At 34.5% G+C, this 14,508-nt stretch overlaps 1 protein-coding gene across 1 annotated transcript; it reads left to right on the forward strand.

Annotated features, from left to right (window-relative positions):
- Positions 1 to 1,182: 1,182 nt before the first annotated feature.
- Positions 1,183 to 10,343, forward strand: LOC115885841 (rho GTPase-activating protein 21-like; the record flags this gene model as incomplete). The annotated part of the gene is given in 15 exon segments (XM_030904864.1): positions 1,183 to 1,419; positions 2,639 to 2,794; positions 2,879 to 2,986; positions 2,989 to 3,029; positions 3,083 to 3,180; positions 3,183 to 3,658; positions 4,534 to 4,663; positions 4,728 to 4,909; positions 4,967 to 5,186; positions 5,706 to 5,895; positions 5,966 to 6,128; positions 6,195 to 6,252; positions 7,584 to 7,687; positions 9,635 to 9,985; positions 9,987 to 10,343. Coding segments are annotated over 15 exon segments (2,871 nt in total), but the record flags the coding sequence as incomplete, so codon positions are not given.
- Between the last annotated feature and the right edge of the window lie 4,165 nt (positions 10,344 to 14,508).

The raw sequence follows: 14,508 nt of genomic DNA on the forward strand, positions 1-14,508 counted from the left end.
TCCATTTCTGATAAGACCAGGTGAGATGATCTTGAGCAAATTTAAAGCGGGCCATCCTATTTTTCTTTGATATTAGTGGTTTCTTCACCGCAACTCTTCCAAAAAGTCCCATGTCATCCAACCTTCTCACCGTGCGTGCAGACACCGATATTCCCCTTTCACCCATTTCTCGAGAAATGTCCGTGGATGTTTTTCTTGGATCTCCCATTGATATTCTCTTCATTACTTTCATTGTCCTGTTGCACACCTTTCTTGGTCTTCCTGACTTAAAAGCTGTTGAAACGTTCCTTGTTTTATTAAATTTACGAATTATTTTCGAAACGGTGCCTTTTAAAATGTTTAAATTTTTACTTATTTGAATTTGTTTATAACCGCTCTTGTATAATTCAACTATTTTATTTTTTAAATCCGTATAGAAGTATTTAGACTTGGGCATGATGTTTATATTTATCTCAAGCAAATCGTACGGTGTATCAGCTTAAACTAAATAATTTTAATGTATTTATTTATGGTTTCCATACTTTTGGCCACAAGAAATCTATTGTTCTCCAACAAAAACTGCTAAATATATTTTTTTCGCTGTGTAATTTTTGGAATACTTTTATTTGCTGATAAGCTGTTCATTTATATTCCTGAGAGTTTAAGCATAGCAATATTTTCTGTGATATTTTAAAAAGTAAAAAATTTCCCTACTTTTGGCCACCACTGTATATATCAGTTATACTTTGGTTTTAATAATAAAAAGGTTATCTTGATTTCTACTGTTCTACAAAATAAATAATTAATTAAACGTACACTTTTTTATAACCAAGATTGTATTTTCAACAGATAATTGTACTCAAAATAATTTATAATATTCTTCTGACGATGTTAACTTGGTTTTAGTAACCGAGTGGTCTGATTTTTCAAAATACGTGAAAAAAATACTAAAGAACGCTGAGTAGAATTGAAAATAAATACCAAAGACACAGTTACATGCTTCAATGGCAACATTTTAAATTAAATAATTACAACTCTATAAAAAAATAATTAGAATCATTAACCCAGTTATTAATTAAATTAATTAATAGTAATGCTACAAATGGTAGTCCTCTAAGTTTCTTAAAGGCATATATTAATATAGTTTGAAATAATTTATCCACTTCTTTTATAATATGTAACATTTTTTTGCTTTTATTGCAGAGCCCATTGGGTACTTCAGATGTATCTCTGGACCAATCATTGGCTAGCGGGGTGGACATGCGCAGCAGTGCCGTACGCGTTGCTGGCGACTACACCAAAAGAAAAAATGTCTTGCGAGTATCGGCAGTGAAACCCTGTAGATCAGAGTTTCTCATCCAAGCGGAAGGAAGTGAAGACTTTGCTGATTGGGTGAAGACCCTGCAAGAACAAGCAGCAGTCAGCACCGAAGCAGAGTTGGTATGTAATATTTGATTGAACCTTCTTTAACTCATTTACACCCTGTATAGATGAAGAAATATATTAATTAAATAATAATAACTCATGATCCGCCTTATAAATTATTATTTCCGAGAATATTTAATTGTTTTATTTTTTAATTGTTTGGATAGCCGTAGATTATCAAGTGCGTTATCTCACTTATCTTCTCACGGTTAAAATTTGACAAATTAATATCAAAAATATAAGTACCTTTAGAGTAATTCAAAGTGCTGAACAAATGAATATTATTTCGTAATTTTTATCAGTTTATACTGTATTGTTAACTGATATATCTGAGATTTTAATTTTAGTTGCAATTCGGTAGTGTACAAAATCAGTTTCCTATGACATATACATATGTAAGTGTGTGATATTTATCAGTGCAAAAAACCGATATGCAAATTGACGATATGGAAATGTATATCGATAATTTTGATATTTTTCGTATTTGGGTATGTCTGTGTGTCTTTAAGAAGATAAATAAATACCGTATGATCGAAAAAAAACCGCGTCCTCAGTCGTCAGCGGTTTTTTTTCGATCGTATGGTATTATTTTTAGCTATATAACGAGATTTGTCTTTTGAAAATGTATGAAATAATGGCTCTGAGGAAGTGTGACTTTCAATTAATACGTGAAAAGGAAATAAATATTAGCTAATGTAAATAGATTATTAGTACAGTCAATCTGGCACTTTAACTCCCACCAAATTACCCCCACACTCATACTTTGCCAGTCATAAGTGGTCCAATGGAAAAGCTTAAATTCGAAAATTCGTATCCCCCCACCCCACCGTTTTTGAGAAACTCAAAAATATTTTCGATTCGATTTTCTGGCGGAACCGTATGTCCTACAAAAAAAAATTATGGAACAAGAACTGAAAAGAATTAAATTCTCTACATTTTAATTTCTAAGTAATAAACCTCTAAAACGTACGGGGACAAAATTAGAGGGCGCCAAAGTCTCTCATACACAGTTTTTTGCTTTTTTTCCGGGTGAAACCTTTTTTTAGTATCGTTCTAGATCTTTTTTGATGCCAGATTGACTGTACTTGACGATTTTGTGGATTTTTTGTTACATTTGATCAAATTGAAATAAACATACATAGTATTTTGAATCAGCTAGCTTCCAAATAAATTTAGGAGCATATTGTTATGTTTAAGGAAAGCCAGACAAAATATACTTTATGATTTTTTTTAGGATCCCAGTATTAGTCGTCAGCAGGCTGTACCTCAACAGGTTCCAGCTTCGACGACGTTTCAAGTGCAAGGCAGTCATTTATCTCCACAGCCAGCCACGAAGAATGGCAAATCTATTAATGCTGGTAGAAATAGATCACCGACTGGCCAATCACCAGTAAGTATCTATAGTGTAGATTTGTAGATTTCGTCATATACATAATTTTAATTACTCGGTTAACTAAAATGTATTTCCTATTAGGTCAGCAAAACCAGAAAGCCTTCCTCTCACCATACTGACATTGCTGGTGCTACTAGTCCTAAGAGTAAAACTTGGAGAGGTAGAGTCGCTAAACAGCTTAAGAAATTTAATCATGGGCCAATTCTCCTAGTTCTCCGACAGCTGTAGAAGGGTAAGGAATTCTGAGGTTTTTATTAACAGTATACTTAATTTTTATTCTTTCAGCTCTACGTTTGGTATACCAATTCAGGATTGCATATTCTCAAATAACAATACCTATTTACCAAAGTTCATTGAGGTATGCACTGATATCATAGACGCGAAAGCTTGCAAACAATCGGAATATACAGAGTTCCTGGAAACAACGCTTCCATTACAGCCTTAAGCGACGAAATAAATCGCAATTTTATTGATGTTCCTTTGGAGGACCCCCGATGGAAAGATTTACACGTAGTCAGTAGTTTATTGAAAGCCTATTTAAGAAAGATGCCGGATAGTTTAGTAACGTCCGCTCTATACCCTCATTTCATCAAGGCCGATAAAATAAAAGATCCTAAAGTGAGATTGGAAGAACTAAGGAAACTAGTGCGTAATCTTCCGAAACATAACTACCACACGTTGAGACACGTGATTCGGCATCTGAAAAGAGTGTCGGACAATTCGCAAGTCAATAAAATGGAAGCCAAGAACTTGGCTATTGTATTTGGACCGACTATTGTTAGGCCGGAAGATGAAACCATGGAAAGTATGGTTACGAACATGAATAGTCAGTGTCAGATAGTAGAAAGCTTGATTACTAATGTAAGTATAATATTGTATAATGTAGAATGTTTAGGAGAGTTTTCCTTTTTCCCCTTTCTTTCCCATTCCCCCCTTCATTTCATTCATTCAAGTCTCAGGGCTTTGACAAAAGCCAGTATCTTAGACGGCTCCACAGAGGCCAGCTCCAGCAGATTCTACATTCCCCGTTGTTTCTCAGCTTCAAACTACTGAGGTGTTCGTTGAAGAGACAGTGTCCTGTTAGAAATCCCGTGGCAATCAGAAGATTGATTTTACTTAAATCAAGAAAAATCTTTGATTTTTAGCGGTCGTAAGTCCTGAGGAACTTTTTCGAGTGTCTTAGACCGTTGGGGAATTCCCATTCCGGGTTATGGATGGAGTTTTCCAGGTTCTTCAGTTCCACTTTAAGTTGGTTTCCGCTTGGAAAGCAGAACGGTTCTTGTTCAGTTAGTGGAGTGTTTGCCTTGGTTAGCGGGCACTAAGAGTAGGGGGACTTTATTTTCTTAGCCAAATTTGAGCAGCTTCTGTAGGCGTTACTTTGAATTTGGTAGACTAAGTACCACCAAGAGAGAGAGAGAATCCTCCTCAGGGGTTTTCTATATACAGCAGTGCTAATGGATCCATCGCTTCTACTGACAAGAACATCCAGAAATGGTAGACAGAAGTTTCTCTCTTTCTCAGTCGTGAATCTGATTGAGAATGATTTTTGAATGATTGAGAAGATTTGATGAAAAATAAAGACGATGAAGCCCGAAACTCTTTTAGTTTTAATAGCTTCTCTAGGCATTCTTTGACCAAATTCAAATTGATTGTTACTGAGTTGATAGCTTTTAGTTTACTTTTTAGATTATCGGATAAGATGGAGTGAATATTTATTTCAATTATTTGTATTACAGGCGGATTGGTTCTTCCCAGAAAGTGAAGGAGAAAACGAAGCTCCAATTGTACCTTTAGCACTACCCGATCATTGTGAAGAGTTTGAAACTAATAGCCAGGCATTGCTAAATAACATTAGCAAATACGAAGGTACCTAAATAGAGATAAACATTTAAGACGATCTTTTTATTAAACTATATATTTGATGTTACAGCTTTAAAGGATCAGAAGGAAAAGAATGGAGCACTGCTTTCCTCATTGTTTTCAGCTGCTCAAAGAAAAGTTATGCGAAAACCATCTAGGACTCATCCAAATGAACCTAACCAGGAGGAACCTACGACGCCCACTAGTCCAAAGGCATTTGTGCAATTTTCACTGGCTGCAGAATCAAAAGAGGTTTGTATAGAATATTAATTTTGAAAAAAAAAATCTGATTTGTCAAATAATTTTTAGAACACTGGACACGGAATGACTGTAAAACCGAACACTATACCTACGACTGTTATGGATATAGAAAAGAAAGATCGGAGCAAACCGCCTGTAGAGAAGAATCCTTGGTTCAATTACCAACAGGATAAGGATGATTTCTATAGGAGAGTGGAGAGTTTCAAGCAGGAAACGGAAGCGATGCTTCAACGGCCCAGGAAAACGGAGATATCTGTACCAAATATAGGTAAGTGATAATACGGTGTCATCATAATCTAGATCAGTATAAAATGGTCATATTTTTGAAAGTTCCTGCTTAAAAAATGCTACCAAATTATGTCTGTCTATAAAAATAATTTTTTAACAACTCATATATTTTTCAATATTTTAAAACGTTGAATTTTTTATTTTGTTAGTACCTACATATTTTATTGAATTCAGGCAGTAGGCGTGTGTATGTGTCTTGACACTTTAGTTAAAAATATAATAGCAATGAACTTGATATAAGTATTTTGCTAAGATTTTTATCACAGTAAAGTGGATTTTAATTTGATTATATTATATCTCTTGCATCTGAATATCTCCTGTTGTTATTTAATAATATTTTGTTATACAAAATATCTATAAAAAGAAGTACTTTTAAACATAATATACTTATAGAAATTTAATTTATTTTCTGTTTATATGAATTATTTTTTTTAAAGTTCTAAATAACGTGATATTGTTGTGTTTAGATTAGTAATCATATAATACCTTACTTTTACAGATCCCAAAACAGGTCATTTGAGTTCCTCTGTGAGCAACGTGAACGCAGGACGTCTATCGGGAAAACCCCAAGATTTTCTACTAACCAAGACTCACAGTGCTACCAATGTATTTACTAGGCCTTCGCTTCCTCCTACCAACCGCAACAGCCTAAACTCAATGGACTCGAAAAATATTCGTGCAATACAACAGTAATAGTTTAGGGCGATGTGTCTCGATATTCGCATAATCCGAACAGTAGATCCCAGAATGACAGTTATTCCGTGGATCCCAGTGGGAAAAACGAGTCTTGTATGGTGACGGAGTAGATGGAAAAATAAGCCGGTATCCAATGAGAAGGGGTAGTTCTGCGGAGAACATAAATTGTAGCACGTTGGATCTAAATTCTAACGGAGGAATGAAGAAAGTCAAGTATGAAAGTGAGGTAAATAAAAAATCAATTTATTTAATTTTTTACTTGTTTTTTAACTTCGTTTTTTGTTTTTTTTAGAATGATAGTCAAAGAAAAGGATCATTAGATTCCTTAAATAAACTTCAAGGTGATGAAGGTAAGTTATAATTTCAAAATATGTTTTTTTTAAATATTGCCGTTGATTGAAGAAATAAGAAGATGCGCAACTTTATGGGCGATTTCGTGGCACAAAAACATGTCCGAGATGTAGCTGGCGTTGCCGTCAGCCTGTCCGAGAATTCCGAGACTTACTTTAGCACTGCGCCGCTGCGTGCTGATAGTCGTTTACAGCGCAGGGGATAAAGAATACTGTACCGTAGTTCTGCTTTCAGTCGACAGAGTGAGTGGTTGCCGGAGACAGTGTTGCCAGAACTACTGATTAATCCGTATGTTTACGGATTTTGGGTACAGTACGTTAATAATACCGATTTTCTATCATTAAACAATTTAATATAATATTATATGATTAAACAAAGAACGGCATCAGAGTTGGCTTGGAAATGAAAATCGCTCTTATTTCATATGTAAAATATTATGGTAAATGTCAATAATCGTCATTTCCAAGCCACCTAAACGATTTTTTTCGATTATACGACATACTCAGTGTCTATAAAAGAATTTTTATTTTTGTTGTAAACGCGGATTTTTCATCCAAAGATATTTTCGCCAAACGTATTACAGATATTACACATTTTAATATGGCAACACTGTCGCTTTCAAATCCACACTGCCTTCGATATGCCTTCGTTGGACGTATTAGAGAAAATAAGTGTTTTATGCGTTGACCGCAGAACAATTGGTGTCTCTACCATACATCACTTGAGACGAATGGGGAAATCAAATCACACAATCTTGTCACGAATTCGTCCATTAGGTTGCGTATCTTCCCAATTCTTTCAATCAGTGATATTACTCAAAGATCTTAAAGGAAGAAAGAAAATATAATTTTCATGATATTTTATACAGGTTATATCTTAAATAATAAATAATGTTTAATTTTTAAGTAAACAATTTATTTTTAGCACTTTTTAACAGATCTCGACCTTAGTTTTACTGTAAAAATTATACTTAACACAACTAAACTGTATCAGTTAAACATTGGGTCAGTTAAATGGGAAGCAGCTAATATTTTGTTAAAAATTATAATTTCAAATATTATGTCTTACTAAATATGTACTTTCGAATTTTTTTATTTCCCTTGTATCTGGAATTATCTAAACATAGTCTTATCTCAGCACATTATAGCAAATATATAAAAGAAATACCTACAATGGTCACTTGAGAATAAGGGGTTAAGATTTGATTCAATATTATCTTTATTATGTTCAGTAAAATTATACGCCTTTTATTAAGCTAGAAATTTGAGATTGTGTTGAGAGTAGCTGCTCAGTCTATTAAATTACTGATTCTTTAATTATTAAATGACAGGCTCTAACCCTTCACTGACGCCAGTCGTCGGCTGGCGGTCAGTTAGACCTCCCACAGCTGCACCCCAAAGACCTCCTAGAACTCGTCATTTGTACAATCGTCTGTAATCCGCTCAGAGTGTAGACAGCTGCGCATAGATCTTTAACAAAACACGCTCAACGTTTGTGCGCTTTATTACTGGCTAACATCTGTGTGTTAGAAGCATATTGTACTACTCCTAGATATATATAGAAAACCAGATTCTTATTGAAATTGACTAACTACTGTGTGATCGAGTATAGATGATGTTACTGTAGGCGTTTAAATAACATTTGATCAATTGCAGAATTTTTCTTATAGTGATAGCTGATCGTGAGTTATTCTTAAACCTTGGCTATTATACAGAAAAAAAACGTGTACTTTAGAAGCTGTTACTGTGAAAAGCCTTAACGATTGACAGACACCAATCAGATTATCAGCAGTATGTTTAGGCTCTCTCACTGGTTCGTGACAGCTGTCGGAATAAATTTTTAGGTTAGCTCGTTGAACATATAAGATGATATCTTTTTCGCCTTCTGTAAAAGTCGTTTTTATTCGATTATACAGTATTTAGTAATAAAAGAAAAGAATCTGGGTTTTCTGTACCAAAAATTCGTGCTTTTGATGGATAGTAACAGTGTTCACGGCTTATTCAGAAACCTTTTCACACGACTCTGTTGTATCAAATTACTTTTCTATTGTGTACAGTTTATTAATACCACAATTTTATTTTTATTTTCCAAGCGATAATATACCATAGATCAATCGACAATATACCCTTTACTTACATCAAGATCAGTTTTCTCTACTAATCAAATTACTTCTACACTACATAGTTTATTTTTGAAATCTTCTAGAATATCACCACTGAAACATAATACTTAAAAATCAAAGTATTTGTTTTATATGAATAGTTGTTGGATGCAGGTACTCTAATTTACCTAACCAAAAAGACACTTTGTCATTTTAAGATCTAACAATTTAGAATATGTTTAACAATAGAATACATGACAATGACAGTTGTTTGTCATTTTAATTCAAGAATAAATTTTATAAAAATATGCTTTTTTCCAAATATGCTAATAAGCCACCCTCGTTCCATTTGAAAAAATTGAGATATGATTAAAAATACGATTTAAGCATTTTCTAACTGGCCATGACAAGACACTAAAAACATTAGACGATCAAATCTATTTTTCCAAGGCTCCTTGATTAAGAATTAGTGTTTTTAACATAACCATCGCACTCTAGATTGAATTTTAAAATACTATTTTTTATTAAGCTAGAATGTCAGTTGACATATGATATGTCATTCTATTCAGAATGTCATTTTCTATCGAATAAAGTAAAAAAATACCGAGGGTTCCATTTAAAAATCAAAAGTTGTAGTCATTTCCGGTGAAACAGGAAGTGACCGAAAACAATTGAATACGTCAATCAATCCTAATTTATGTCATATAATGTCGAAAAAATAAAAGTTATACGGGTGGAGCCACTTTTGGAGACCCATCCGGTTTTCCTTAAAATTTCGATTTTTTTACTTAAGTAAATTTGTATAAAAAAGCCACTGATAATTTTTTCTTCTTAGATTCCTGTCTTAATAGTTTCTTGTATTAGACTGATTTCCTTTTTATTTTTAAGCGTTTTGTTTTTAGCTCCGATATTCCAAAGAAGATTTTAGAAATTGACATAAAAGTATAAACAATACTTACATATTTTATTAAAATCCGTTAAAATTAAAGGCTATATTTAGCGTTTGTTTTCTTTTCAGACTTATCCAGCATCATCAAACTAATAGATCAAAACTTAAAGAAGACAAAACGTCCGAGTCGAACCCACTTCAAGGGACCGACCTACCATTCGTAGACGAATCGCCCGAAAAACATCCTGCTAAATAGTTCCAGCAAGGGTAAGGGGAGAACGTTCCGCAACCCGGCGACTTATATAAGAATCTAAGCTTACACAAAAATCAATACGCGGCATCCAAAACAGTGAAACCGTTGACGAAAGCTGGCAGATTCTATTCTTAAAAGAGTTTAAGAATGAAAGAGGAGAAGGAAGTGGATACGCGTGCTTCCGACGATGTACCTGATAACGAGAATTTACATCTCTGTAACTGTAATAGCCAATACGTTAACACCGGTCAGAAGTTGAAGAGGTCGGAGTCGTTAAACAAACCCGACAAGACGACAGTATCGACCATCAAAGTTAAGAGAAGCGAAAGTTTGAACAAGACCGGAGATAAGTTAAAACGTTCCGGACAGTCTAACAAAAAACGAAAAAAGACCGAGAGCAACATCAACAAACGGCGAGAACTGTTGTCTTCCGGACGCAGACTGAAGGAATCGACGAAGAACAAGAGGAAGAACGGAATGCCTGACCTGTTCGATCAAACGGAGACACACAGTGGGAGGCACGAAGGACCCGGACAAAGTGACCTTACGGATAACAAGAACCAAGACGAAAACAATCCCAACGCGGAAAATAATAAGGAGAAAGGTATCCGGACCCAGTTCTCCAGATCTCAGTTCGACGCGTAGGGAGCGATTCTTGTTCGAGATCAGCCTCATAGGACCCGAGAACATGGTGGTGGCTCTGAGGCAGCACCTGATGGGATCCAGGCCTCCAGAGCTTCCCGAGTCGAACGTCTTCAAAATGCATCTAGAATCTCAATGTCTAACGTTCGTGCCTTTAAGGATCACAATTTCTTGCTCGCAGGTTAGTACAAGACCAAAATCTTAGATCATGTACAACACGTGGATACTGCTACGCCATAAGATTTCTAAAATAACTGTGATGTCAACATAAAATTGGACAATCATTTTGTAGAGCATACTGATTGTGCACATTTAAATATGAAATACGTGCGATAAATGTAATAACCAAATATATTTATCACAGATTAGGTATACTATATGTATACAGATAAAAATCTTATCCCTAATTCGTGGTACGAAAATTGTTTTTTTATGACGACGTAACGAGTAAAATTTCCTGTGCGCAAAAATAAACTCGCGTAAAATAACAATAAACAGCGTAACAGAGATATATGGCTAAACCGAATAGCGTGCATGGACGTTAATAAGGCCAGGTGTTATTTCCTTTACGTGAGGTGGTATTAACTCTCTTCATTTATAGTTATCGGATCGGAAAGAATCCTAGTTATATATATACCTATTCTGTTCGCGTCCGCTATTTAAACTTAAACTAACTTTGAATTTAAAACTTTGAAATTGTTTTGTTTACTAGGTATTTTAAAACTAAAGGGCTAAAGTGCTTATTTCCAGTGCTTCATTGTTCAACGTCTGCCAGTGGGTTTAGGGCAACAAGCAACAAATTCTCTTAGAAGGGCTAAGTCATCATCTGCTGTAAACCTAAGCCTCTCTATAGGTTCTTTAATATTGGAAGAGGTGGAATCCATATTTTGGGCCATATTTATTTAATTAAAGCTAATCCCAGCTACTTAAATATCAAATTACCTAATAAAACTAAAGTAATAATCCAAAACAATTCAAATATAACCTAAAATAAAAGATCTCGCCGCTCGCCGGCCGGCCCCGGTTGTTAAATGTACCCGCACATGCCCATTTAAGCAATTTTTAAACGTTATTTAGAAATAGCGCTTGGTGTAATTGATCCGCAAATTACGTCAGGCGGTAACGTTATTAGCGGGTGTTGCGTTAAAAATTGACTAGCGCATATCGTAACCATGATAAGGTACGCGTAAATACTGCATGACGCTTTTCGGTTTTCCGATATCTCTCTAATAACTGTGCTGGTCAGGCGCTGTGCACAATTTTAAAGGCCATAAGTGGGCGTGCTATGTGCGCAAACTAGTAATCTAACTAGTGCCCGATTCCGAAAATTGGAACCACGAAAAACTATAAAGAAAAAACAAAGTTTATAATCTGTATGGTCTGTGATATTATAAGACTATATTGCTAGTAAGGAACAGAAATTGAAGCCAAATTTTTGAGATGGAGCTATACAAAATCCACATAAGTGGGTCCTTTTAGTTCAACAGCTTTGCACTACGCAAGCGTGAAAAGTGCTTTGCGATTAGTTGATTTATTTTATACTAACCAATCGAAGTAGTTTTCTGAGTTTCTGTCTACCACGTAAATCAATTTAGGGTCTGACTGTTCGCGCTTTTACTTATAAATTTAAATTTAATCTCAGACATATTTAAACAAAAACAAGAAACGGATAGATATATCTATATTTCACGAATATCTAAACAGGTTGAAATAATGCCATACCAATACAAAAATAATATATTATATGTTATTAACATTTTGGGTTCAAAATAGTGCGCGGGCAGGTGACAGCGTTTTCAGCGATGAAGTAGACAAATCAGATCGTTTTAATTGGCACGTGTGCACGAAAATCCTGTTGATCCAACCAGGATAGACTTGTGCAAGATTGATATTCCTATTTCGTTCCTTTGGCACTTTCCATTCATTGTTTAAATTCGGTACTAGCATATAGCTTTATAATATATTTGCTAATAACAAAGTAAATAAGAAATAACATAAAGTATACTCAGAGAAGATTTATTTAAAAATTAAATCCTCAAAAATTCAAATGTGTCAAGTAAAGCGTCAAACAAAACTGACAGTATTTTGAATTGAAGTATTACATTTATTGCAAATAAATAGTTATAAGATGGTCTCTGTTATATGTTGACAACATAGTTAGACGGCTATAAACGTATCCATGGCAGTTTATATGATCTAGGGACCAAAATACATCACCGATTTGACTAATCTGTTCGCGGAAAGTGCATCCAAATCAACGGAAAACATCAAACTCGACAGACTGATTTTTCAAATATTTGTGAAAGAATGTGCAATAGGGAAGAGTTGAATGCGTGAAATGCGGATAGTTGGGTGGCCGTACGGTATTCTAAAGAATGTGATACATTAGGTTTAAGTTGGGTGACAAGAAAAACTTATGATGTATCTTTACGCGAACTCTGAATAAACTATTAGTTGAAATAAATTCACGTCTGGCGAGCTATGAGTGTTTTTGAAATTTAGAAAAAATCTTCATTGCTAGGCATAATATTAAATTAACTTAAAATAAGAAATTTTAATAAAATTTTAGATACAGTTTAGTGTTTGTTACCCAACAATTTTTATATTAATTACTACTTGACATAATATTGTATATATACATAATTATTGGCTCATTATTATTTCAAATGTAAATTCTCATATTACCATGATGATTTTTATTTAAAATTTTCGCATTTTATTTGTTACTACTTTTAGTTTGCTTATTTAATTATTATTGTGATTCTTAACGATAATTCCAATGAAAGCAATTGAATTTGTGATACCTACATTGATGTAGTCCTGTAGGCCTGTAAATAAAATATTTTATTTTGGATTGTCTAAAAATTATTTGCACTAATTAAACACATATTAAAACAAGTAATTTAGGGTCTTTTAGATAGCAAATAGTTGGAGGGGCAAACAGTTTGTGCTCTCAAGATTGATTGAACAGATCGTGGAAGGTAAAATAATTGTATTTTTTTATTTTGTCGCTTACTTGCGATTCGATAGTAAAAAATCATCAATTTTTCATTAAATTAGTTTATTGAATGCAGTGTCGCTGATAAGCCTGTTTTATATAATTATTGTCTATATTAGAATTAGAACTGGAAACGTATAAAATAATGCGAAGCTGTATTCACAAAACAAAGTGCTATTAGGCTGTTTGTATCTTGCCTGTTATTGTTTTTATAGTTTTAGTACAAACTGTATGTTGTTGTAACTTTGTGAAGATTGTAAATATATTTTCAATTTATGCACTTTGAACAGATATTTTATTACCAAGTAAATCCTTCCACATAAAATGTGATCTAAAGGATTATGCCGAGCTGGACAGAGGTGTCTTCTCTTATAGGTCGCCAAGTTCCAAACACAGTAAGTTTTCTTCTGTTTTATTTTTTTTTAATGTGTGGGGATTTTTTAGATTTGGCATCGTTGCGCAGGACAACGGTCGACACCGACGAAACTATATTTCGCCTTACTCCTTATTCTATCTCTTTCTTAAGGCGGATTCTCGTGTATTTGGCAAGTATACCAATATTTGCGTACTTGGCAAGTATGCTATCTTTGTAAGCAACCTTTTTTGCAACAAGCTCGTGACGAGTGACAAGTGATTACGCAAGTGAACCGCGCACACGGCATGGCAAGTATATGCCAATAACAATGTTTATACAAGTACACGAGTCATGACTGTCACTCTGACGACTCGTGTACTTACACCATTGGTTATTGGCGTATAGTTGCCATGTCATGTAAGGGGATGTACAAATATCTGTCACTCGTAGAGGCTTGTTGTAAAAAATGTATTTATAAAGATAGTATACTTGCCAAGTACACAAATATTGGCGTACTTGCCAAGTACACGAGTTGTGAGAATCCGCATTTACAAATTGTCCTCCAGTTGGTTATAACTAAACATTGGTTATTGGGATATACTTGCCATGTCCTGTGAGCGGTTCACTTGTGCTATTATTTATCACTCGTCGCGCCGCGTGAGTGCCAAGCTTGTTGCGCAAAAATCTGGTTTACAAAGATAGGCGTACTTGCCAAGTACACGAGTACACAAGTATTTTTTATTGGCATACAGGATCTGGCGTGAATGCGGAGTATAGTTCCTATAATAAATAATTTAGAAATTCTGTATAGATGCCCGAGGCACCATGAATATCCTATATACCAATTACAAATGTTTGTCAAGTTCACGAGTCATGAGAATGCGCCATTATATTGTCACTGTTAAGGCGGATTCTCCCGACTCGTGTCCTTGGCAAGTACGCCAATATTTGCGTACTTGGCAAGTATACTATCTTTGTAAACAACATTTTTTTGCGACCAGCTTGGAACTCACGCGG

This window comes from Sitophilus oryzae, unplaced genomic scaffold (genome assembly GCF_002938485.1).
Source record: "Sitophilus oryzae breed Bouriz unplaced genomic scaffold, Soryzae_2.0 scaffold_428_pilon_pilon, whole genome shotgun sequence".
Taxonomy (NCBI): domain Eukaryota; kingdom Metazoa; phylum Arthropoda; class Insecta; order Coleoptera; family Curculionidae; genus Sitophilus; species Sitophilus oryzae.